Consider the following 27,904-nt stretch of genomic DNA (forward strand, 5'->3'; position numbering starts at 1 on the left):
AAGAATACTTAAACATGCCACCTCAAGTTGAAATGATGAGAATGTGAGAACGAAGATCTGTAGATCCAACGGATCAGGATGAGTCCATTTATACTGACATAGGCCATTTAAGAGGTACAAGTGTGTATTGTGGGGACAGAGGATGTAGGCAAAAAAACAAAAACAGCCCCCAGATCTGTGCACACTGACCAAAAGTGCCCCATGTTCTGTACACACTGTCCTCCTCCACCAGCTAAAACTAGCAGTAAAATCCACTGTAGTACCCAATATATATATCTTCATACCAAAAATAGCTAAAAAAAAAAAAACAAACACCTCTTCAACATAAAATCCTGTATTAAAATAATCTTTTCTTGATTCAATTTGATCAAAGCACTGTCTTTTGTTTCTCTCCTCTAGTTTGATGTGAAACTCTCTGAACTTACACGTCACCACGATTCTTTTCAAACAGTAAGACTGTACAGAGTCGGATCCTCTGTGAACTGAGCTTACAGTACCAAAAAGGGGCTTTCAGGACTTGTCAGCTTTGCCTTCTTCAGGGGTAATGCCAAGGGAGTCCTTCTCCTTCCACACCAGTTACCTTTCACCAGGATGCCAGCCACATATCTTAGCTCTTTCAAACACTTTCAACTCAACATGACTAGATTGCATTGACATTGAGAGCATGCATGAGGTATGACCGCACTATTGAAGTGTTTAGGATGAGGAAATTAAATTAGAAATTAATGAGGAAATTGATAGTTAGGTTGTGATAATGCTTATAGCACATATACAATATGCATGTTTAGGCTTGCAGTGCGCCCTACACACTATTCCACTCCATCTTTGGGTTAAACGTCAATACTTGTGCTGTAGCTTCTCTCACCATCTTTCTGAGACATGAGCTGGCTCTGCAACATCTCTCCAAAGTAAAGTGAGTGGAGCTCAAACTATTCCTTAGTAGAGATCAACAGCTAGCTTCATAATTTCTGACTGGCTAATGTATGAAAATATGTAAATGCAGACACACAAACATTCACAGTATGCACATTCATAATGTGCAAAATGATTATGAACATTCACGACAACATGACCTGTTGATCTCTCAGTAATGAAACATCATTGGAAATATGAAGATATGTCCCACCACAGGCACTCAACGTTCAACCAAAACATCTTGTTTACAATTTAGTTACTAGATGGCATTTAGGAAGGCACACACATGAATTATAAGATTAAATTGCCAAGATAAGACAATTATATAATAATCTGTAATGCTGCAAACAGAACCTCTGTGAAGCTCAAAAGCAGCCTTATGGACTAAGGTTTATCTGGGGGAGAAAAGTGGAAAAGGAGTTCTTGGGAGGAAAATCATATTGCTGTACACTGATGACCTTAAAACATACAAACAAATATTTAAAAGTGAAGTTATTGTAATATTATGAAGAGTCTTCCCCCCAGTAGCTGACAGTCCAAGGTCCTGAAGGCAGTCTTTTCAAAGTCTCTCTGACAGTTATTCCCATTGCTCCGTCATTCATGGTCGTTCTTTTCCTCTTGCTGCCAAGCCAGTTTTATCTCAAGTCGGAAGCAAGCAGGGCCAAGACCAGCCCGCAGAGCGCCAGCGCCATGCTTCCCTTTGTGGCAACGCCAGCAGAATTTCCATGCACCACTTGATTAAGCCGGGGTTTGCCAGGGTTCGGTGGAGTAGAGAAGTAGATGTCCCGGTCTGTGTTACAAGATGGAGAGTCACAACCGCTGCCGCTCTCCTCTCCGCCACTGCCATCTTCACTGTCATCTGGAAAAACACGCGCACACACACACACACACACACACACACGAGTCAGAGGGTCTAGTGCTAGTACAGTATGCCATAAAGCACATACTTAGAAACTTTAACTGTCCTTACCATCATCACCAACAGAGATGTCATTGCCACTGTGCGCAGCTTTGAGTCGGAGTGTCATTTCTTTCAAAACTGCAATCTGACTGCGAATCACGACGTCTGGCTTTGTTATGTCCACATCCACATCAGGATTTGAAACCTGATTGGCCAGGCCATTGCCAATGACAACAGACTCATACCTAGAGCAAGAGTCAATTAGAGGTGTCGTTTACCATGTGATACATCTTAATAACATGTAGATTTTGAACAGATTTATAAAGATTTTTTAAATATTACCATATTTTACCTGCTTTTTGCAGTTCCATTCCAGCACTCGTCCCCAGGTGCAATCCTTTCACCTGCACACACAGTCTCTGGCAACGTGGACCAGAACTTTTTTGCATGTTTCAACTTCTTCTTCACATCATTTGTCTATGTGGGGGCCGAAGAAACACACAAATACCAGATCAAACAGAGCACTTTAAAAGAGTAGTCTGTGCTCTAAGTCATTGTACCAAAAAATGTCTTATTCCATGGCTGCTGTGGTCTAAATATTTTCTTAGACCTTACCAATCGATCTAAGCTGGTCCCAGCAGCAGTAGTGGGCCTAGCATCAGGACTGTAGGGGCGGAAACGCCCCGTGAAGCCCGTTTCTTTGACGGAACGTTTGGAGCGGAAGGCCATGCTTGGTTGTGGCTGCCCACAACCCTGGAAAACCTGTCAGAGTGAAGCAACAATGAAGTCAGTTAAGTGGAACTAACTCTTCTAGTCTCTTTTCTTTCTTGAAAAGTACTGTAAAGTAATACTGACTTTCTGTGACACTTGCATGCTGTTCTCCTGCATGTTCATGATGGCCTCTGAGATCTTCACATCAATGGGATCCATGACAGACTCGAAATTAAAAGGACCTTCAAGCCTCTCAACTAGACTGAGCATGGCCTCTGAAAAGCAGAAGAGGAGAACATAAAATGTAAAAATAAAACAAAAAGATATATATAGAAAAGGAATAATTTTTCCTTTTCCCCAAAGCAGCCTTATGGACTAAAGGTTCATCTGTGGAATAAAACTGACAAAAGATCTTGAGATAGGAACAAAAGACTGCCACTAGAGGGAAGCACATGCTAAGCAGTGAAACAGAGACCTAAAACTATGACCACACAGCTGCTGCAGAGCGAAGAGGCAGGAAAACGATCCCAGACAGCATGAGTAGATAGATGTAATGGAGGTATAGAAGCACAAAAGTCATGTAGAATAAATATAAAGCATGCAGAAAGGAACACTGGATATGTGCACCACCCTGAACGCAATGAAACCCATCTGGATCTGTGTTTACACAACACTTGAACTGCATTCATTCTGTGGGCTACAACATGTACAAGTTGTGCAGTGTCTCCCTCTCTCCTTTTTATTTACACAAAACACTAAAGAACATGTTTGTACATGATTTTTTAAACAATAAACACAGTTAAACATGTTCTTGTCAAGTTAAAATCAACCCTGTGACAAAAAAAACAAAAAACAAAAAAAAAAAAACCAGCTTCATCATGCCACTAACTCTGTTACATCACATTGGTTTCATGCCCACATCGGTAAGGAGGATGCATGTTTAGATAAGATGGGATTAGATTTAGCAAGATTACATAAAACTTTAATGATCTTTGGTGAAATATGAGCAGTGCAGTGGCAACTTGTATAAGAACACAGAGGCGCAGAGTTGTATAAATATACTCTGTTGCCAAATAAAACAGTTTAAGCCATTATGGTTATAGCAGAAAACATTCACAGTCAGGTTTGTTTAATACAGGCTACAGAAGGTGTCCTTGTCCACATCACAATCCCTTACCGAGGAAGTTGTTCCATTCCGTGTCCAAGTCGGCCTGGTTGGCCAAACACCCACGCATCACATTCAGACAGTAATTCTGGCAGGGTTTGAGGGCCACTTGGCCCGAGCAGTAGGGACAGTACATCATCTTCATAACTGCTCGCACACAGCTGGGAGACGCACTGACCTGGAGGAGGCAGGGGGCAGTTAGCACACTGTTATTATTGTACCACATCAAAAACACTCATCCTACAGCACAGACTCATAACTTAGCTCTGAAAAAGCCTGAGCATTTAGTTTATAAGCCAACTCCACAAAGACGTATCATCAATTAATCACTAACTGGAAAAACATGTCATGCCACAACTGTCAAAGTTGTCCTATAGTTGAGCAAAAAGCCTAACGTACTTCTCTGACTTACCGTAGAAACTTTATTGACCACCTCTGGCATGAGCGCAAGGCCCCGCACAAAGGTACGTGCAGCAATGAAGGCCCGCGTGAGCTGGATGCGAAGTTTGCGAGGCACATCCCCGAAGGGCTGCAGCTGGTCGGTGTGCCGGCTGACGCACTCCATGTAGGAGTCGCTGAATTCGTACTGTACGTTGACGAGCCGGAACATCCTCTCCAGCAGGTCGACCCAGAAGTCAGACAGCATGGAGTCCAGGTTGACTGCAGAGCTGCCAGACACGTAGTATCGAGTCAGGGCCTCGAAGAAGTTCTTGAAGAGCTCTGCGTTCTGCACATACATCATCCCGTATGTTCGCACAAACATGTTGTGTAGAGATTGTTCTGCATTTTTCAAGAGCTCACGGAAAAACCCTGAGGAAAAAAAGAAGAGGGTGATGACTAAATGCTGAGGCTGCCAAAGAGCCAGAACAAACAATTGTACATTGTTAACATTTCAGTGTCAGTGTGAAGCATTTGTTTGATGGATAACGTAATGCTGAGATTAAGAGCTGATTCTATCCATCTTCATATAACTACCTGATTATACGTTTTAAATACAGAATACTTGTTTTGGGGTTATCTCATTACAAAAACATCAGGCAGCACACAAACATATTGATTAGGGGTGTTCCAGCATGGCCACAGTAACTTCCACTCACACCTTTTCTTTCTGAGCTACTGCCATCATCCAAAATAAGACAGTTATTCCACTTCACCTGTGTCCATGTCCTGACACTTTGAGAATCCCAACAAAAACAGCTTAAGCATAAAATCCTATGAAAGGCAACACAAATGGGTTATAGCAAGGGGCAGCAGTTGGGGGTGAGAAGATGAAGGGTGAAGTGAGGAGGGTGGGAGGTGGAGTTGGAGTATCTCTGTCCTCGTCTCTAGACTGGCCATTCAGCAGAGACGTCTCTCCACATCAAGCTGCTTCAAACTGACCACCATCAATGGCATTTTTCTGTTGTCACATTCCATTCGCTTTCCTTTCTCCTGGCTTCTTTTCGACTGTCCTTCAGAGGCATTTTCAACAGGATTACTGAATAATGCCAGCCCCCTCCCCTCCCGTATATGGACCTGTATCCCCCCCATCCAGCCCTGCATCTCCCTCCCTCTGCTGCTTTCACTTCATCAGTTTCTTCAGAGAGCTCTCTTCACCAGAGACGGGGAACAATGACCTACTTCATCCTGAGGAATGTCCATCACCCCCCTCGTTGCTTTCTCCCACCCCCCAATAATCCAGTCCCACTCTCCCACAGACACCCCCTCCTCGACCCCAACTTTCTTAATCTGAACAAAATGAGAATTCCTCAGTCTCTGAAAAATGCTTCACCTTCAGTCTTGCAAGCACGCACATACGCACTCACTCATCTTTGTTTTTTAGCTGCTCTCCATCCCTCCCCCTCACTGCCCATGTGCACAAAACTTCTCTCCCACTGCACTTTCTCTGGGTGCCCTCTGCTTGGCTTTGAAATGTAAAGTTCCCATGCTCTCACAGGGGGAGTCACTGAACGCTACCCTGCCATCAGTACACATACAGACCCCAAGTAGCACTGTCACTTCCACTTCAGACTGACACACTAAAAAGAAAAAATGAGGTAGGGGAGGGGTGAGGGCGGCTTGAGGTGGGTTAAGTTGGGAACTTTTTTAACTCAAAATCCCCACTGTGTTGCCAAGGATACCGGAAACACTGCAGTCCCCCCACCTACCTCCCCAGCATTATCCCTCACACCCCCCCATTCCTCTCCAACACACACACACACACACACACAAAGCCAGGGTTGAGGGCACCAAGTTCCACGCTCCATTGACAGAGATTAAAACAAAAGGTCCACCCCTACCCCAGGAATGTCATAGTAGACACAAGTTTAAAGTCAGTGAAAGGAGACGGAGGAGGTGGAGGAGGAATAAGCACCAAGCAGGAGGATAAACTCAAACCTCTCTATTTCCTTTCTACAGTTTATTAGAGCAGTAATGCCTTTATACTAAACAGATAAGCCCTGTAATCAGTTCGGACAAACCCACTGGTTAAAAAGACAGCGGTCTGTAAAGGGTGTGTGAGCGCAGTGGCAGCAGGGGGGCTTTTTGGCCCTGACCTGAGGCTCTGAAGTATGAGCAACGTTACACAGGCATCTTGCACTATCATTAAAAACAGTTTATGCTGCACAGACGCCTGCCAATAGGCCCAGGAGCCAAACCCTCCCTCAGGACGTTTTCATTAAAAAATGTGCCAGTCACTCAGCCAATGATCTGAGAGAATCTGGGTGAAAGGTTATACAGGAGAGAGTGTAAAGGGGAAACGACGACTTCTTCCTCTGTGAGGATCCATCTTTTCCTTTCTCCTGCCCCCACCCTGCCACCATTTCCACATGTTGCAGAGAAGGTCTACATTATGAGCAATGATCTTAGACCCAATCCATCACAGGAACAGAGGAGCTGACCGATCTCCTCCCACTCCTCCCTCCCACTTCCTCCTCTAAAGAGCTCCCCCCCCTCCCCTGCACCCCCCCATGTCCCTATAAACTCTGCTCCTCCCAATTCCAGCCCAGGCTATAATTGCATCCTATTTGTGCCAATTAGCCCCTGCGCTTCTCCCTTTTCTTATGGGATAGGATTTTTGTCCCTCCTGCTGTTGGACTCCAGGGCTTCGGGTGGATGTCTCTCATTGTATGCGTGAGTGTGGGTCTGGATGCGAGGGGCCTTAATCCAAGTGCTTAAATCCCAGACATAGGCTTGCTCTGCTGGACAGGGTCACTGCAACAGGACAGAGAGGCTGAGGCCAGGACAAACACACAGTGAGAGGAGACAGAGAGAGGAGAACTATTTTTGGCTCTGGTCTTAATTGGCCATGACTCCTAGCTCCAGGCACATGATGAGAGCCGGCCTAATCACATATACCACTTCCTGAGTTTGTTAGTGTGTGAGTGCGTGTTGTTGCATCTGCCTTAATGTACAGTTGCAGCTGTGTTTCTCCACATGCCCCACTCCTCAGGAACAGTCAGCTGATGTCACAGTGACCGTTGTCTTCAGTAGTACTACTGATACTGAACTACTGACTTCCTGTGGCAGTTTTACTGACAGGAAGTGCCTCCTTCTGGATGTCTTGACATGACAACCAAAACACAATAGGACAGTAACATGAGTATGAGAGACACTCTAATGTCCCAGGTGGAAGAGAGCACAGCAGACATTTGTAAAGAGATCCCACATCTAACAGTTCAGTGACAGCGGCAACCAGCCTATAGTGATGAGGAGGGGGCACAACAGAAGACGAAGGTAAATGAAGATCGGAAAAGAGTTTCATTGTAGGTTTTAGGACTCCTGTGCATGTAGATAACCTTATAGTTCTTTGGGCTTTGTCTGTAGTAATGATAGTGTTAATATTTCAATTACATCTTTGAGGGAAAGCATGCTACCAGTTACAAAATTTAAAAATATATATACACATTCTTAAAAACACTTTGACAATAAGTCAAAAGAAAATCCTAGTTTTACTTATGTAAAACATCAGCGGAAAGTTTCAATTGTGGATCCATTGCTCAAAATCAAAGACTGAGAACTGCTTTCTAGTATCACGGTTTCTCTTAGATGTTTAACTACTGTACAGGAAGACACCAATCACAAAATCTGTAGATCATAAATATCTCAACACCTGGAGGCCCAGTAGACCAACTACAGTTCAGCTAGGAAAATTTTCACCTTTATTCAACATTTCTCTTTCTTATTACATTAGTAATAAGAGTTCTCCAAAAAAAAAAAAAAGGACCCAAACTGACAGATGTAATGAGCACAGTGAGGAGATATTTAATTTAGTCTTTTAACTAAATTAGAAAATAGTGTAATATTTCAAATTTCCTAGGTGAATGAAGGTAGGCTTTAAGTCTTTAAAGTAGCCTGACAAATACTTTTTGTTTTTTAATAATGTTTAAACAGTTTTATGTTAAACAATGTAGAGCTTCTGTATTGCAGTATTTTTTGCTTTAGTAACATGCAAAAATGTCAACAATCAGTGGTTTTGACTTCTTAAACATTATTATTTTTGGTTTTCGTGTTCTTGGGCAATAAACTAAATCTCTTTTGGTTTGACACTGTTGGTCCGACAAAAGACATTTAAAAAGAGGATGGGCATTTTATCCAACAAGCAAATGAGAAGAGTTGTCAGTTAGTTGCTGGTTTAAAACCATGTCACAGAAAGCAACAGTTTAGTTGTGTAAAGGAGAAAGAAGGATTTCATGGGCAAATAGAGGGGTTTTTGGTAGAGTGAGGCATGAGATGGGGACAAAGGGCAGCAAGAGAGGAGAAAAAGAGGGGCGGGACGGCTCGAGCAGCCACTACATTCCGACACGTCACATTCCTGTTCACATCTGGCTGCAATACACATGCTCCCTGTTACTGACTATCCCTCACTGCCTTTCACAGACACATAAGATTTGAAGGTCTCTGACCCGCATATGCACAGGCACGTATGTGTGCACACATACGCACATAACCGCCCTTAACAAGCTAAATTCCAGGCTATATTTCTTTTTAAGTTAATCTGCTGCAGAAAAGTCCTCATCCTCTCTATCATTTCAAGCTTCTCGGTAGAGCTTCAGTGGTGGCACGGTTGGGTGGCTGAGGGTATTCAAAGCTGCCCCGCTTCCTTGGTGACTCAGCACTGCTGCATGTTCCCATGCACTCCCACCCTCATCAAGAGAAACCGGATCCCAATATTTACAGGCATACACACATGTGCTCTCATACACACACATACACACACAGAGGAACAGGAAGTGCAGAGAAGACAAAATCTCAAGATGTGTGTGGTCTGTCTGGAAGCGTGCATGTCTCTCTGGAGAGGAGGGAAGCGAGTTGCAGGGGACGATAAGGCAGGGGGCTGAGACGCTGAGAGACAGGTGGACAGGCCAACAAAAACAGACCGACTGTCTCCGATTTGGGCAGTGCACTGGCAGGTGGGAGCGTCTGTCAAAAAACATGCAACACAAGTGGTGCTGGGGAGGGGGCACTGTGGCCAGCAGCACAATTCAGTCTGAAAAGTGCCTGGCGTGCATGTGTGTGTTTAGATAAGTGTGTTTGCTTACTGTCAAAGTTTTCGTGCTTCTGTCTGAAGATGGTTTGTAGGTTGGTGCTAAGCTTGGAGACGGGAGCATTCATGTCCGAGTGGCTCTGCTGGCTCAGCTTCTCCTCCATCTCCACTGTGCAGCAGGAGAAACCCTGCGGACACACTTTCAGGGGGGCTCCTGGAAGACAACAGGAGAATGCATATTAGAGCACCATCTGCTACACAAATCCCATAATCGTGGATCACATGACAAAAACCAATACATCCTACAAAAGTTACATTAACTAAATAAAAATTTAAAAAAAAGACCAGTTTCAAAGATTAAGAATACAAACCTGCTGTGCTTGGGTTGTTTCTTATTAAACGGAAAAGAAAGTTTAAAGTATATTTAATGACTTTGAAGCCCTCAGTGTCAGTGCACCTTCAAAGTGGCTTTGTAATGTGTGTGGGATACAAGAAGTTAAGGCAACAACAATTTTAGTGCATATTTTAATTGCTTGTAATCCACATGCCTATCAAACTCTGATACATTTTTTCAGTTTCTTCAAACTGTTCAGTAACAAACTCACCTCTCACCAAATCAAAGGCACATTGGCTGTGAAAACCCCTTTAACTGCACTTAAGTGGATTAATTGCAACACTCAGCTCAGAGCAGTCTTTAGCCGACCACTTTATAGAGCCTTGCTCTTAAACTGGCACTCCCCCGTCCTGATTGATAGTTCAGTGCTGTAGCTTTCTCTGAGTGCTCTGTCCTTCCAAAACTCAGACCTTAAGAGGAGAGGATTAGCTCTTCACCCACTTTACAGGTAAGAAGTGTGGAAGTGTGACTGCAGCCATGTACATGCACGCAGACAGCATTTCACAAAAAACATCCTCCAATATGAATTGCATACACTAAGGCACCGTGCTTGTGTCTGTTGTAATGTGAATTGGGAGGAGCATTTTTAAAAACTGTCACATGACCTGGTTTTGAATTGTTGATGCTCTCTTTTTAAAGCTTACGCTGTAAACAAACACTTAGGAAATGGCATTAGGCAGTTGCTGGAAACAGTGTAAAGCTGCAGGCATCAAGTGCCAAACAGGACCGAGATGTGAAGTGTTTTTCTGCTTTGGAATAGCAAAGCCATTAGACAAATGTAGGAGGTAGTCGTTTAAAAGGTTTTCAGGCTGATCTGCATAAGCATGGACATGGTTGTAAACTGAGCCAAAAACCTGAAAAACTCTGTGCTCTCACTCTGTTCTCTAATCAGAACCATTATTCAAATCCTAAATACAGTCTTTGATAAAAAAAAAAAAAAAAAAAAGAAAAGCGACTGTCAACGTTCTCAAAAGTGAGTTCAACCTCCAATTAAAAGCAGGGTCGGGAGAGGACGAATGCAAAGACGCAGCTGCAATAATGTTTTGTTTTAAATGTGGTTGTTGGAATTTGGGAGAACACAGGGATCCTTTCACTGCATCCAGGCACCAACAGCCTGTTTAGTTTTCCCCACCAGCTCATGCTCACTGACTCGAGGCCTGCACAGGTTACTGCTACTTGCGGGGCTCAGTTGTCACATAGATTGGTACTTCAGTTTTACCTGCAACGTTTTTCTGCATCTATTGAAAAACAAACTAAACATCTATCACTAGTTTAACCTAAGGTGATGACGCGGAATCCAATCTCTTAAGTGCAGTGTATACATGTTTTTTGTGTAAGTAATGCTCCAGTATTTTATTTAAAGAAATATAGCTAAATCATACTAAACAGGTGGTAACAAGGTTTTTACAGCTTCTATGATGTGAAGTTAATTCTTTTGATAAAACTATACTATAAATTTGAGCAACTTACTCCAAGTGACAACAAAAGCACGTTTAAACTTTTATACTGATTTGGCAAAGACCAATGGGTCCTGCTTGATTCTTTTACAGTACTAACATACTCTCTACTCTGTTATAGTCAAACATTGCAGTACATTAGTTTAAGGTTGTTGCAGGGTTTGTGTAGTGCATTATGGGATTTTTCCTGTTTTTGTTTGCTCACTGTGTTTAAAGTGGTGCTGTGACATCTTAAGATAGTTGTTATTCTATTTGTAAATTTAATAGACACCACACATCAATTTCTATTTGTACATGTATAACGCTACATAGATAAAGAAGAAACATATTTCTAGATCAAGTTTCCTACAGCTTAAAGAGCCTCCTGATGGAAATATTAAGCTAATCAAACAACCAACAACACAGACAACAGTTCTCAGCTCCAGCGGTTCCCGGCATGTCTGAAATACGGTAGAAGCTATAATGTTGAGAAAAATTAAACTGCAAGGCCAGAAGTGACTCATAGTAATACAATCATCTAAACAGGGCACCAGAGGGAGGGATGCACCCTGGCGCCATAAACTGGACCCCTCTGTCTGGGATCAAGTCCAAATAATCCTCAAGTCGCTCCTTCTCTCGCAGCCCTCTCCCCAAACTCATCTCGCTCCCTCCAACTCTCTCCCACTGCCCCCACCGACCCCCTCTTATACACAATTGCACATACACATACTCACACTCTCACATACCCAGGCACAGTTGGCAGTCCCTACCTAAACATATTCACACATCACATCACTGCTCAACACATGGCTCTTTGTAACAGCGTCATTGGCGGTACAAGGACTTTTAGGTGAAACAGCCATCTAGTCTCTCCTTCAGCAGGGCCCCTGCTTGCCCACAGCACAGGCACACCATCAAAAGGGCTATATCCACGTGGAAAATAGCCCTAGTTACCAAAGTACACAAATAAAAGTGAGATGGTCAATATTTCACAGGAATGTCTGCACAAATGTCACATTGTTAGCTCTAAGGATTAACTCTCTGAAAACTGAAGATTCTTAGCTAATGCATACTTTGTGAAAACATTTTGGCAGCCAATTTCTCAAACTGCTGGGAGAGAAATGGCACTGTTGGAACACAAGAGAGTGAACAGTCGAGCAGAACAGTTAGATCCTATAAAAATCAACATCATACTGGACTTTGCATGACATGTTTCAGCCTCACTGTTTTACAAAAACTGATGCAGTGGATGCATCAGTCATGTCTTAGACATCACTGGCATGAATAGTCTTTGTGTGATGGGTGAGCTGGATCTCAGTTGCCTTATAGAGCTCCTTTTAGAGGCCTCTTGCCCCTCCAGCTTCCCCACTACTTTAAGCTGTAATAAGACACAGAGACAGAACATTGTTCAAGTGTCACTCAGAAGAGGGAAACTGCCATTTATGGTGGTCAAAACAAGGGAGCAGAACCTTGTAAACAAACATGTGACTGTGTCATGGCATTCATCAGCTCCTGCTGCTTCCCGGTCTTCCCTTTGTGGGGAGACCACCATCCCCTTTAAAGGCTCATAAAATAAGTCACTTCCCTTTGACATTGTCCTGCCTCTCAAACTCGGTTCTCAGAGGAAGGACTGTGGGGGATGGTGGGGGAGGTAAAAATGCACCGCAGACAAAAACCAGATTAGACACCTCACTGCCCCCTCTGCCTGCCATCATGTGCCCCTGAACCAGACGGACCCCTAGGTGCCCCTTACCTCCGCCTCAACCACCGCCACCCTGCAGGCTTAACCAGCGAGGTCAGGGGTTAACAGCCACTCCTCTGAGAGAGGTCCTGTCCTCTGACTCCCCCTGCCCAGCAGCCAGCACATCTACCACACACAGTAACACCCCCCCCCAAACACCAAACACTCCAATAATAACACCAGCAACAAGGCATTCAAAAAATACTCCACACATACAGGCAATTAAGGGCCGTAAAAGTCACAGACACAGGCACAAAATATAAATGGAGAACCTTAACAGTCATATACTCCATTTTGAAGACCTTAAAGTCCCTCTGAGATTATTTCTGTATCTTCCTGAACTCAGGACATCTCTAAAACTGCTAAGAGAGCCATGAAGGAGGCCGTGGGGTACCGTATGTCACAAACCATTCACTTGACGTCTGTCATTAATTGGAGCCTGGTGGTCTGCAACTGAAGCAAACCTCCAAACTTTCACACAGGCATCAACATTTGTAAAGAATTAAATGACAGACTGTATGCGGCTCATAGTTTATGTAAGCATTAATCAAATCCCAGTGGAATGAAGGTAATTTCACACTGTGTATTTTGGGGAAATGTAACGTGTGAACATTTTCCAGGTCGTTCTGATTGATCTTTGAATGTGCAGCACATAAAACAAAGCTCCAAACATTCTCAGTAGCATGAAGAATGTGAAACGACACATGTGACCTAAACACAAATGATTGACCATTAATTGGCATACAGTATTGAGTTTCCTGCTGCAATAGGTAAAGGAGAGTGCTGTCAGTCCACTGAGCTTTCCTCGCACATGCTGTTGTAAATTTACACACCCTGCAGCCATAACATTCTCCTCTTGCTCCTCACTTCTGTCTAGTGTGTAATTATCTCAGGGGGCCACGGTGCCATTTGTTGGCTAAGTGTCTCTGTTCTGCTGCACATCCTGTCATGCCCAATCACGTGAGCTGAACCTATAGTCTCTATGAGGGTGTTGCCTTTATTCAAGGTGTGAGGTTTTACCCATAAGCATGACATCAGTAAGAGACGTAATAATCTGTCAGCAGTTTCAAACAGGCTTAATGTTAAAGTGGCATGTTGTGAAGCCACGACTGAAAGGAAAGATGAAAAGATGGCAGAACGCTGCATATTTCATTCAAAAATATATATTTATCACAGAAATAGTTTTTTTCTAAGTTGTTCCCTTCTTGAATTCTTTCCTGCAACAGCATGTTGTGACATCACACCTCTCTTTTCTCTTTCTGTAAGACCCTGTAGTTTCTTCACTTTCTTACTCACTCTTACTCACGGGAAAATCAATTTCACAAAAGAGATGAATTTTTTTAAAGATTTAAAAGCAACAGCCTAAAAATGCTTTTGGCAGCTTTCAGTAATAACTTTGCCGTTGTTTTGTTGAAATGTCAGCAGTGTCATTCTGAAATTAAACCCACATCTTTTCACAACCAGGGAATAAATTTAAAGGATCGGTATTTATGCAGTGGAATCTCCTGCTTAATATCAGACTAGTGTCATAAAAAACTCAATGTGCACACAGTTAACTTCTAGTGTCCTAATATACACAACATAATTTCACAGTACAATTAGAAATGTATAAATCACCATGATATTTTCCTCCTACGTGTTTTACCAGAAAACATTTGAATAGGCAAACTGGCTCAGCCCTATTTACAGGAGGAGTAGCTGCAGAGAGAGAGAGAGAAGGTTACAAACATCCACACATTCACGTCAAGTGGCTGCTTGGTACAACCGCAGACTCTTGCTCAAGGGCATCTTGCCAGTGGTAGCACAGGGAGGGGGAATGTGCGCCTTGTTCACTTTCCCCATCCAGATTTTTTTTTCTTTTATAAAAAGACTCAAACCAGCCACATCCCAGATGACTGTCATCAGTACAGAGAAATAGTACTACTAACGATTAACTGTTGACTTTTCTTAGTTAGAAACAAAATAGCACTTAATGTTTTGGCAAAAAAACAAAAACAAAAAAATAAATGAAAATGTCACTGTGAAGAGGAGTCAAATATCTGTTAAGACTTTCAAATCACAGCAGGCTGGAAAAAAACAAAAAAAACAATGTCATATTCAAAAGTAGAGATAAATACGCCCCTGCCTGCATTACATTTATCTAATATCCATCCACTAGCTGAGCACTCAGCAAACTCACTACAGAGAAGGAAAATGTTTAGCAACAATTTTCTGTAAGCGGAAACCATTATTGCCTATTCATATGGAGATAATCAGGGCGATACTTCCACCAACTCTGTTTCTACACTTTAGCCGCTTACAGACATAGAGTAATAGCAAGTTTAAAGCTTGGGCCAAAACAATAATGATTATCAGCTCTTGATGCAAAATGTAAGTCCAAAAGACACCGAACTGTTCTGGGAAAGGAGGCCTCAAACTCTGTGAAAGTGTTTTAGCAAAATGGTGAGTAGCAATGTCAAACCTGGTCCAATACTTTGTTCAAATGTTATGTAGTTCACTTGACTGCTGCTCAGTGTATTTAAGTATGGTAGCTGAACTGAAAAGGAGTATAAATTAGTTATATAATAATAAGCAATGTTAAAAGGGACTTTACAGGTGTCAAGGAGAACATTAAAATCTTGAGGAACAACAGTTCCAGTGTTTCCACAGATAAACAGCTTCAAAATGACACCAGATGTGATATTCAACTGGACATCTTGTACATTTACATCCTTTATTATTATCATCACTGCTGCATCTGTTTGTTATTGTGCAAATTATATCACCTTTGTATTTATCTACATGTGCTACTACTACTACTTTCTAAACTGCAGTTTTTGTACTAGTAAAGTATGTAAAATTCTAATTATGTTCAATTTAACCTAAGACTTATTTTATAATGAGGCGACACTAGGATGAGTCTGACTTTGCCTCAAACTATAGCACGCAGTATATATGATGTAGCTTTAGTAGTTTGTCACTCTGCATGTGGTCAACTGACTTTAGAGCAGCAATCCCTCACATGATGAGTCACACCACTAACATTGATTTAACCCATGATACAGCATCAAGCAGATGAGTAAAAGTCAATGCAAAATGCAGATCACACGGAGCATCAGTAGCATCCTTAAATAACAGCATCTACTACTGTGAGGAAGCCTCCCACTAGTGATGAGCTTGGGAAACACTTACACCACTTGTGACATGAGAGATTTACTCTACTTTGAACAATGCTCACCAACCATTTACGAGGCAGGAAGTTTTGGTTTAGTGGAGCAATCTCTCTAGAGTGAATATTTTCAGCTATGCACTCAGCCACAGGGCTTTGGATAATGTCGGTGTAAAATGATGTTTCCTTAAATAAATCAGCAATTACAATCTCTTCCACAACCCAGCTGACAAAACACCAAACTGCCAAAATTTGCTTGTCACATGGCATAGATGATTCAGAAAGGAAAGTCTGTTGCACAGCACAAGGCAGAGCACAACTCATTACAGTCTCCATCTTCTGCTCTTTATAGAGATGTATTTCACTGTCACAGAAGAAAAACTTTACACAGACTACTTGTCATTCACAGTCAAAAAGTGTGGCATTAAAAGGTTTGTCTGTGCTAAAACCTTCTAAAAAACAAAACTCACACTGGGATCTATAAATCTGCACAGAGCCCATTTCTGATTACTAAACCAGTCGGAGCCTCAGGCCTATTAAAACTCTCCATTGGTGAACATTCCAAAACGCTGCCATCCATGAACATTTACCCAGAAGCCCCTGGGGAGATTCCACAACATTGCCCCGGCCTCTCGCTCTGTCTGTTTCCCTCTCCCGTCCCGGCCCTGCATCTACGGCTTTGACTCCCCACTAAAAGCTCCCTGCTTACACCACTTCCCAGGTCACTGCTTTGTCAGGGTTTCGCCTCACTACTGCACTTCTCTAAGTACATTTAAGAAGTCAGATGCCAAACACCAACCACTGCTGTTGTTCTCCAAGTTCACCTGCTACACAATTTATATAACAATTTCTAATATTGAAAAACAAAACAAAACTGAAGGACTGTATCTGACTTTGACTTTTAAACAGTTGTTAAAGGTAAATATAGTTCCTGATGACAGATTGTGTATGTGGAGTAAAATGTTTTCCATTAAGTTTCCTGATAGCAGAGTGGAGAGGTTCAGGTCATACTGTGAAAACCAAAAGTCATTCATCAAGACACGTTAATCTACTTTCATTACATTACAGAGGACAATGGGCACCTACAACATGGTTTTCTTACTTGACAGCAAACATTTGGGCCAAGTGAGCACTGAGGTCTGGCAGAGGTCAACAAATCCACAAACATAGCAGCAAAAATGAAAAAAAAAAAAGTCATAAAAAAGAAAAGTGCAACACTTGTGCAAGTTCTGTCTCAACTATGAGAGAGATGGATGCCGTGATTCATGTTAACAAAGTTATGAGGAATTCATACTTCAAACAGAAGTGGTTTGTTTCAGGATGGGATTGAATCTGGGCCATTTTCATACCATGCTCCACACAATCTTTCTGCAACTTGTTCAACTTCCTTCTGGTAAATAAAGCAACCACTGCTTATTGGCTTTACTGCAGTTCAGATCAGTGCAAAATTCAGTGGTTTTTAACGTTGAGTGTTGTAGTGAAAGTAAATCGGGAAACCTTCTGCTGGGAGTCTTTTCTTAACTGCACTATCTATAGGGAGTTGGAGGCAATGATTCACTAACAACTAGACTAATCTTTCACCCTTTCCACATCTTTCTTTCAGCTTATGTGCCTTTTGATGAGCCGCAGAGTTGCAGTGTTTGATCTACTGCTTTTACTACAGCAGTTTAGTACCATCTTGTGTGTGTGTATGTGCGAGCAAGAAAATGTGAATGGAAGACAGCAAGACTGTGTTATGTTTAAGATTTGCAGAGACAGGCAGAGGTTTTGCAGACAAACAGAGAGGACAAGTTACAGCATAGCGTGATTATCACAAGGGAAGCGAAGAGAAGGGAAAAAAAGGCACAAAAGACCTTCCTGACTTGTCCTTCTACACCAGCCCTCCATCTTTCCCCTGACTCATGGCACACGAATGAAAACAGACTTTAAAAGAGTAGATGAAAAACACTCTTTACTTAAGACCAAGTGATTTACCATGGCAGCCTGCACAAACATTGTTGTGCTGTTAGAGAAATGGACTACTGTTAAGCTTGCAAACAGATTCTCTTTAAGATTTGATTTAACTCAAAAGCCATGCTCATGTGTGGCTTATCTAACGGGACTTTGTGGCCTGGTCATTTACAAGATACACATAACAAATCACATCCCTCCCTTGATTCCATATAACAAGAATTTTAAAAATCCAACTTTGTTGAAACATATAAGAGCTTTTAAGACTTAACACACAAACAATACATTTCTTCGTTGCCAGTAAAATCCGGCGAACCCCTCCTAAGGACAGGGAGCTCTTTGACAATGTTTATAACAGACATCCAAAAGCAGCTGAAGTCCACCAGATGTTGAGGTAGGACGGGGCCCAGCAAAGACCCCCAGGCAGAATGAGGTCAGGTACAAGATCAGGTTTCTGAAAGCTCAAAGCTACAAAAGGGCAACAAAGATTCTGATATACCTGTTGGGCCTTACGAAACTGGACACCAGCAGAGGCGGTGGGAAAAGAACCACTCATCACTGACTGTCAAAGAGACTAGTAAGTCTAAACCTAACGGTACAATGGTTTAATGGGACTCTGTCATGGATGGCTCAGTCCATTCCTGATGATATGTACTGAATGTGTCAATAAATCAAAGCTGGTTGCTATTCCTAATGATGTACATTTGAAAACCCTGGCGTGTTGACTTGCATTCCCACAGCCAGTAAAAAACCACCCTCAAAACAACTGACCAAATGATTTGCAGCTTTGGAGCCATCATTTAACAAAGTATTTCATCCTTTCATGTGTGATTTTTTTTCCCCTCCCTCGCTCATCGGCCGTCAGCCAGCACAGCGTCTACAACTGCTTTCTCCATGTTTTAAATTTGAGTTTTGATGACCTGTTTTTAACACATGGCATCAACTTGTCAGTCAAATTCACAGAGCTATGTGAAGCAGCCAAAGACCCGCCTATTGCTTTTTTGTTTGACAGAAGAAAGGACTTGTGAGAAGAAAGAAAGAAAAACCTGGGGTTTTGATCTCAAACAATATAATTTATATGAAAATAAATCCAAGAGCGAGCAGCACACAGAGGGATTAGGTAAATATTAGGAAACCTATTACGCTAACTGCAGTTTGGAAAAGTGAGCTAAGTGCAAGTGACTGCCTCATCAGTGGGAGTCTTGATGTAGGCCTTGGGAGTAATTAGCAGGGATTACAGCCTGTCTGGCCTACATCCAGCACTAGGGTTTCAGCCCAAACACCCAGGCAAGTCCCTGGCTTGGCTCCCTCACTGCTCTCCCTAACCACACGGGCCTCTGGCGAGTCACACAAATCCTTATGATGATCATGACTATCAGCACAGACATCAAACCTGCTGCGGCTTCATAGGAAATCAATTAGCATTGGTTGAGTTACACCTACATCATAACCACACTCCTCCACTGGCAGCTACACAGTGAGATGACTTCAGTGAGTGAGTGGATCCTTGTAGTGTTAGGCAAGCGGTGGCGGGGGGGTTCACACTCCACCCCAAGTAGTTTGGGATCACAGGCTGCAGCCCTTTGCCACACTTCTTGCAGCTGGTTGAGTGACACCAGCACCATAGTCATCAACACAAAGAAGACGCATGGTGGCTCAAATATCAGAGGGACAAAAAAATGACACCACCAAGCATCAAGTGCACAATGGACTTCAGCAGCCAGAGGAGCAGGTGAGGGGGTGAGGTGGTAGATGCCTATGCACAAGAAGCATGGGAGTGGCTAAGAAGTCACTGTTTCACTGATAATAGGCCCATATAGGCCAAAAATCATTAACTACATCTGAGACCTACATTACTCAACTACTGTGCTTATTGGTTTCATAGGCCAAGGCACCTCACCTCACATCAAGAATCACTTTTTAAATATTTCATGTTTTTTTGCATATTTGCAGTTACATTGTTCTCATACACTGGTGGTTATTGATGCCCCTCTAATATCCAGAGCCAATATCAAACCAATATTAGGATTAGTTTAGTTTTGGTTGTTGCAAAGTGTAGAGGCTTTTAAGGTAAAAAGTCTAACAAGAAGTTAAACAACAGACAACAGGACGCTGAATGGAGAACGACAGGAAAATACCAGACCAGTAAACCACCACTGACAGAGACGGGGAACAGAGTAAAGACTAGGAATGAAACAAACTCCCAGAGGAGCTACTGTGTGAGCAGAGGGACGGTGAAATTAACCGACATGTCAGTCTGGGCAGTGGAAGGGGGAAAAAAAATATATGGTCGACTTTAACAAGTGCAAATAGGAAGTGTTAACAAGGAGTTTCAGGGGGTCGCTCCTCTCAAACCAAAATATGGAAAACCACAAAGTCAGATCATGATTTCTCACAGTTTGTGTCAGAGAAGGACCCACACAAATCCCCCCAATTACAAATAAAGTCAAGTTTAACTGTGGCCACTTTAGCCAATATCGTGCTACGAGGCTGTTTGGTTAAAGTCTGTGATGGAACCTTGCATTGTGTTAGATAGACACATGTGCTCACAGGGGTTACCAAGAGGAGCAAGCAGTATGTACAAGCCTGTATGACTGAGCGAGGATGAGTCACAGTGCATGCATGCATCTAGTTACCTCCCCAGATTCCCCAAGCCTGTGTCACACACAAACAGTTGCTCCCTGGCTTCTGCCTGGCCCACCACTTCTGCTGGATATTCACTATTATTATATTCAAGCCCTCTTTCCTGTCAGTCAAATGCCCCCTCTCTTTTGGTGCATGCCTCAGTCAGTCCCTCCAGCGCTCTCTTTGTTGCAATGTGTTCCCAGCTCCTCGGCTCCCTGTGTGCGGGTCTTGGTGGTCCGTTGTGGAATGTGGTGGGGGGTGGGGGGCAGGCCAGCCTAAAAGGGGATGTTCAATTGTTCCCACACACAGCATCCACCCCCCACTGATCTGTCGCTCACTTGGCCATTTGGGGGGTGATAGGGCCAAAGCAAAGGATGCAGAGGTGGAATTATGGGTGCACAGTTGACACACATGCACACGCAGCAAACTGATGCTACCCTCAGAGCATATTAAGTGAGTATGAGGATCTAAGCAACTAAAACAGGCACTTTTCAGTAAAGCCTAATAAACTGATTTGTTTTGGACCAGCGATAAGGCAGCTGGTAGAGCAGAACGAGACGCCACAAGAGACCTAATCGCAGAGCTGCCACACTATGATCGCAGGAAGCTGATAAGAATGGCGAGATACCACAGAGCTGCCAAGAACATGTAGCTGCCCTTTCTCCCTGCTTTGACCCTTTTTGGATGCCACAAGTCACAGTCAGGCTCACAGGACGTTCACAAGACTCCAAGCTCATGACACCTGAACTATTGAAAACCCAAGTGTCCTGGCAGAGAGCAACAAGAACCATCAAGTTATCACTGTCACAAAAAAACAAACAAATGTACAAATCAACTCCTTAAAATGAATGAGGAGCTCATGAGCCCTGCTCTTACATTCTGCATCCTGATGCAGTCAAAAAAAAGCTGAGGTCGGAGATTGTGTTCAGCTCTATTGGCATGTCAAGACACAGGCAAAACTTCATTTTCATTAGAACACCTGGTTTTAAAAAAGGCACATAAGGCAAGTGAAAAGAAGCGGTTTCAAACTCTGAAGCTGCAAAGGTCTATCCCATAGCTCAGGAATGTTATCAGAGATTACTGTGAAGGCTTTGGCATTAATGTGGGGTGTTTATTTAATCCCAATCACACATATTTTCTACATTTTCTTTTTGAATGAATCACTGATATTAATGCCTGTGTGCTTATTCATCTTGTTTCTGCTAGGCCAAAATTGTGCTGTGCTAGGAAGATCTTGTTCAAACTAAAACCATCCATACAGCAATTCTTATGGGTTTTTTTTTTTTCAGTCTAATTTATTTTTGAAGAAATAGAACTTTGCACTTTTTTCTATGACAATTCAGATTAGTATGAAATTATAAAAGTATTTTAGGCTGGTAAAGCCAATACTAGCTTAGCTTATCTTCCTAAAACTAACTGAACACAGTTTGCCACTACTGCAATAATTTGAGATGACTGTAGAGTTGATGCTGTATTATTATTTCTTGTATCAACCAAACTAGCATCAGTGAATTCAGTTTTTATTGTAACTGCACCAATGAGTGGGAATAAAATAGTTTCTCGAGTGACACCTGAACTTGTTTGATTCTCCTTCATTCATTCAAAATCTGTTCATCTTTCATGTGTGGAGACCATCTAACTTTGTTGTGTCTTTTGAAAAAATATAGCTTACACTTCAACACTAAATTCAAGGCCTGAAAGTCAAATTGTAGTTTGAAAAGAGTTTCAAAATGTCAAATTATTCTGCGTACATTCAGAGCAGTTGGGGATCTACAGCATGTACAATACAAGTGCAACACTAGATGCAACTGCTTGACAAAACATGATGAAATGTCACCTTCTGAAATAACAATATATTCAACATTTCTTTGACCATTTTCTATTCATAAAGTGCTTCCTAGAAATATTTCCTTATTAAATATGGCTTATAATGACATACCTCAACATCCTGAATAAACTTAACCCTCTTTGAGGAAAATCCTAAAAGGTTTCTGGGTTTACCAAAAACCACATCACGGTAAAATCAACTAAAATGAACTATTTCCATGTTAAAAGTTTTGATTAACAACTACACAATAACAATATAGCATTTTTTTCTGATACACTGGTTATAAAGTCAACTTATGCTAACTACCTTGGGTCTTTTCATTAGTATTTTCTATAACAATTTTTGAAATTGCTGGAAATTAACCTTCATTACAAAATGCAACACTAAAGTGATTTTTAATAATAAAACTTGCAAAAGGTTTCACATTAAATAAAAAGGGCCGTTTGGGTTTATCACATCGACCTTGAGAAAAATGTATGACACCTGGCTAGTGGTTTATTAGTTAATCATTACAGGCGGTAAAATACTGGGCCCCACTTCTACAAAGCAGAGCCAGTCAAATATTGGTATTTGAGCTATAAAAGCTCCTGCAGACTGTGTGTGCCCCAGTTTCCTGCTCTTATCTTATCTGCTGAATGTCACTGCAATAACACAACCTGTTATTTCCCAGAGCTTAATGATGCAGGGCACGCAGCCACTGGCTAAGGAGCAGGGAGCCCTCACAATGTGAGAACTTCTGAGTGTCTCAGGCGTACAGAGAGGCCAACATGCTGAGGTCATGCGCGCTTTGAGTTTCAGTTATTATGCACTGAACTGATTATGAGCAGGGGATGTTCCTCGTACTGAAGGGAGGGAAAACGACCTTCTCCTCTTTGATCTCTGCCATTGTCCCATACCTGAAGCATGACATCAAGCCTGACTGCCAGAGTAAACCAAAACAGATTTTACTTTACCATGTAGTCTTTTCCAATCTGGTCACTTTTAATTGCTCTGCTCTCAGACAGGGTTGTTGCAAGTGAGCAGAAACACTGAGCAGATAAGAACGTTTAACATTTATCACAGTATAAAATGTAACTGTTGACAAAAAACAAACATCATTTACAATTAGCAGATAGCTTCAGACACTAAAACCACCAATTAGATTCTGTATGATTACTGATATTATTTAGCTGTCACAGCTGTGACAGTGAGTTTAATTTATTTCCCATTTAATGGAAGTATTCAACCACAGACCCTAAACAAATCATCATCGAGCAGACGAGAAACTTGGAAACAAGGTCTTGAACTGCTTCCACGTGAGTGGTAAAAGATTGATGCCATGGGAACAACAAGGAATTTGCCAACTGAGCCTGCTCTTCCTCTGTATCACTTTATTCTCTTTATGCTTAAGCAACCAGGGTTTCCATTTCAGTTTTACTGCATTAAAACATCTTTATTGAATCTCAAGTCTGGCTTCAGCTGAGCCTTTCAGTAATTTGACTAGTAACAAACATTCTTATCTCCATACTGCCAACAATAACACAAGATGTCTGTGGTTAAAAAAGGCAAGTTTTGAATCCTGTGTTTCCAAGACAAGTCATATTTCCCCAATCTGATTTATAAGTTCTTTATCAAAGGAAGTAAACATTTCAAAAACTACTTCTGAGACTACTGGCAAACATACTGTATCATTTTTCAATCTTCTTTGCCACAGTCATCTCATACCTAACTAGAAGAGCAACAGTTGGAATAAAAATGGTGCCTTATTTTAGACAGTATGAGGAACTAAATTATTCCATTGAGACATTTGCATTATTTGTTGCCCATTATAGACTCTGCATATGTTAGAACATCCTTTTCTGCTGAACCATTTCCTTAATTGTTAGCAACTGAAACTAAAACGGTAATACACAGGGGATCAAAGGTATAATCATTGTTCACTTGCAGTTTAGCTTAAACTTTGTTATGAATAGGACCGAATAAATCTTTGGAGTTTGACCCATCACCAAGTACAAACTGACAAACATGACTTAAGCTCAACCAAACTGAACATTTGGATCTCTTTCTCCTCAGCAACATTAAACATTTAAAGAGTTCAGGGCTTTTATACCTTCTTTTGCTTTCTAGAGGCCCATACCATTCTTTAATGACAGTAAACCTTGCTGCTTTCTATGGATCAATTATCTCAGTCTCTATCAGTGACAAAGAGCTGTTCATTGAAGTCAGCCCTGCCTAAGGCCCAGACATACACTAGGAATCTATTGTAAGAAAAAGGCACGTGTATAGCACACATATCTGCATAATTAAACTGCCTTCATTCAGTTCCTTCTTTCAAACCCCAGAGATGCAACACAATTAAATCTTACCAATGCAGACATGTCGGGGTACTCTCAATGACATTTAGCATCACAAAGACCTACAGCTAAAAACAAGTCCATAGACTAATGGCAATGCAGGAAGTTTTTAGCTTATTTGACAATTATTGCCAACTCACCTGAATACTTAAAGTAAACTCATAAAGGTCATCAGTACACAAATTGGTCACTTTTGTCAGGTGAAATAATACTTTTTACTTTAGTTAAGTTACCACTGGGGAAATCAAGATAACATGACAGCAGCCATGCTTGAATGACCTACTTCCTCTACGACATCTTAAATTTGGACAAGAGCGTCATGCTTAAGCCTCTGCAAAAACTGCCAATTAAACCGGACTGAATTTAGGGGTTTGAATATGTGCGCATATTTGTTTTTAACCACCATAAAAATGAAAAGGAAATGAGAGAAGGGAGGGATTTAAAGTATGCAGGGCACAGTGGAATTTCAAACCCCAACCCCCGTCCTCTGTTCCCCTCAAGCGGTCACTGTAAAGGCCCCCCTGCATGAGTTTCCATTACTTGGGTTTAACTCATGATTAGCTAAGTTGATTTGCTTTCTCACCTCCGTCTGACTGATAACATAGCAGTTCCTAATTATTACCAAGCAGCGTCCACTGGTGCATTACATGCTGCCCAGCAACGTGTGCTTAAACAGAAAATGTTAAAAACCACAAAACCAAACTAACACAGAGGGGAACAAAAACATAAGCCTTGTTCACAATGCACAGAAATGTTTACCAGTCACTGCAGGCTGCCTGCACTTCACAGCCACAGGAGTCTCTACTAAGGAAGCCTGGGAATAAACACAGACACGGCTTCTTTCAGTGGAGACCGGAGCTGGTGTGTTGATTATACGTCTTTATTGTTATGAATTACCTACAAGTATTTCCTAAATGAAGACTATATTTACCCTGTGGAGCAGTGAAGCGTTGCCAGGAACACAATTGCCTGAAGAAATGATCCCCAAATGTTTCAGTGCTACTTCCTTCAAACAACACTGTGCTGTAACTTTTCACACATGTAAAAGCATCATATATGTCTGATTAACAATGTTTCCATTGAGACTTTAAGTAAATGGATATTTAGCCAAAGTGACAGATTAGCAGCGTGTTGTGGGTGTTCCAGTGTTTCTCCACATCAGTGACCCCTAAATTAGCTACAATTAATGAGATTGTTTCAATTAAACCATTTAGAAAAGTAAGTTTAAAGTCACTTTTGACTGTTATGTATGGCTCCATTATAAGTTTAGAGTTAACAATGTGACAACAAACACCTCATTTTACCTCTTTCACTTACTTTATGCTAACTTTGCTAGCTTAAAAGTTATCATTAGCCTCAGGACTCCCGGGACACTCATCCCAGACCCACAGAGGGGGCCCCGACCCCCACTTTGGGAACCTCTGCTGTGGACTACAGTGATTGAGATTGGAAACTGGCCTGAAAGCAAAATGTAAAACTCACCGTTGACTCCTTTGTTGGGGACATCGTTAACATTGAATCCTTTGGAGCTGTAGGCTGCACGAACTTCGTTGCAGTTTTTCAACTTCTGCTCCGCGGTGCTCGACACAGACAACACAGCCAGCGAGCACAGCACGCACAGCAGCGGCGTCTTCATGGTGGTGTCACTTCAAATAACACTAAGAAGAAGAAAAAAATAATGGTCTACAGCGCAAGAAGTGAGAATAAACACCACACAGGTGTGGTGCGAGCTAGGATAAAGTTTGGGCCACCGCCGCGCGGAGTTTCCTCATGGAGACGCGCCGACTCCTCAGCAGATCGTTCCCCGAAATAAGCGTCGAACACCGGCCAAACGACGTCGGGTTACAAGCTCGGATATGCAACATAAATGTCGAGTCCCAGGCTCAACAGAAAAAACGCACGAAGAGGCGACAAAACTACTGGTTAAAACACGTAAAAACTTTTTCTCCCCCCCCCTCACTCACTAAAATCTGTGCTTCGACGAAAAGTAGGAACCACGGGGGAGAGCGCACGGCAGCAGGTCACCGGGACCGTGATGTTCTCCTTTCTTTCTTCCTTTCTTTCTTTTCCAAGCGTAAGGAGGCCGTGGTTTGTGTAGGACAGGACACCGAGGAGTACGCTAGTGGTCCTGGGATCCAGATGCGAGCAGAAAACCCTGCTGGACACCCAGGAGCGAGCGCAAGTTCCGGGGACAAAAGACCTGGAAAGCAGGAACACCAGGGGTGGAGCGCGGAGCCGGGACTTCAAACCCTGGACCGCTCTCTCTAAATGTCTCGACTGGAAACCGGTCTAGAAAATCAGGACTGGAACCAAGGGTGGAGCTACACTGTGGCATAACAAGACTTCTTATTAGACCACATGACAGAAAGAAAAGAAGCACCTCTGTTTGACCTGAGTTTCTTATCTGTTTACTCAGATTAAAGCTCATGTCTCTCCCACTGTCCTGCACCGTATATATTATTCTACGTAATGAAGTGAAATCATTGGGCTAATGAAGATCAAGTATGTTGGAGACCCGTGGGACCCTAAGCCCCCGCGCTAGAAAACCACTTGCTTTTGTAACTGAATGTCGTCCACGGTGGGAAAATCGCATTCTTGTAAATGTTGAGTCTTCGCGTTGCAAGATTATTTATTTCAAACACAGTTTTTCAAATGCTTTTATTGCATGACAGCAATTTACATAACTAGACACCACATGTCACAGAAGACATATTTCTGTTGTTTCTGTTCAGCTTTTCTAATCCAATACATCTTAGTTTGTTTAAAACCCAGGGATTAAAACCTGTCTAGTGTTACAGTAACTATGGAGTCAAAATTACAGGCCTGTTCCTTACACAAATACATGTCAAGCTGTGCTCCGTAAGCAACAGGGCAGTACTGTTTTTAATATGCAGCTGCCTGTCACGCAGAACGCCCAGTGTTGTAGACTACAGTAAACAGTCGACTGGAAGCACGGTTCACGTGTACAAGCGGACTGACATGACCAAATTAATAGAAGATGTATAAAGCAGCACAATTCAGATTAATTTGTGTTTGAAAAGCACTGATTGGTCCCATGTAGTGGGGAAACGACTGAGTGATGTGTATTTTAAAGGATAGAACAAAATTGCCCAGACTACTAATGCCCTGCAGATAAACACAGTGTGTAACTGTAAAGGCTGAATCTCCATGCATCACGTGTGTCCTGAATTTTGAGCACATGCTGTTCCTACTTTTAAAATTTCTTTGTATGATGCTTTTGAAATGTCATCTGTTCAGCAGATACTTAATATCCACCACATCCTCGTCTGTCC

At 42.2% G+C, this 27,904-nt stretch overlaps 1 protein-coding gene across 2 annotated transcripts; it reads right to left on the bottom strand.

Moving 5' to 3' along the window:
- Window positions 1-362: 362 nt before the first annotated feature.
- On the bottom strand, window positions 363-26,853 carry gpc4 (glypican 4). 2 transcript variants are annotated; one of them, XM_026357854.1, is made up of 10 exons: window positions 26,576-26,853; window positions 26,094-26,269; window positions 9,212-9,370; window positions 4,105-4,502; window positions 3,705-3,870; window positions 2,672-2,802; window positions 2,432-2,578; window positions 2,169-2,293; window positions 1,886-2,061; window positions 363-1,774 (listed from the first exon to the last, which is right to left on the bottom strand). In XM_026357854.1, the coding sequence occupies exons 2-10, from the start codon at window positions 26,245-26,247 to the stop codon at window positions 1,551-1,553; spliced, it is 1,680 nt and encodes a 559-aa protein (XP_026213639.1). In that variant the 5' UTR covers window positions 26,248-26,269; window positions 26,576-26,853; the 3' UTR covers window positions 363-1,550. The 2 variants fall into 2 exon arrangements, with proteins under 2 accessions (XP_026213639.1, XP_026213637.1); XM_026357852.1 differs by having other exon boundaries at window positions 26,094-26,853.
- Window positions 26,854-27,904: the final 1,051 nt, after the last annotated feature.

This window comes from Anabas testudineus, chromosome 10 (genome assembly GCF_900324465.2).
Source record: "Anabas testudineus chromosome 10, fAnaTes1.2, whole genome shotgun sequence".
NCBI classification, from domain to species: Eukaryota; Metazoa; Chordata; class Actinopteri; order Anabantiformes; family Anabantidae; genus Anabas; species Anabas testudineus.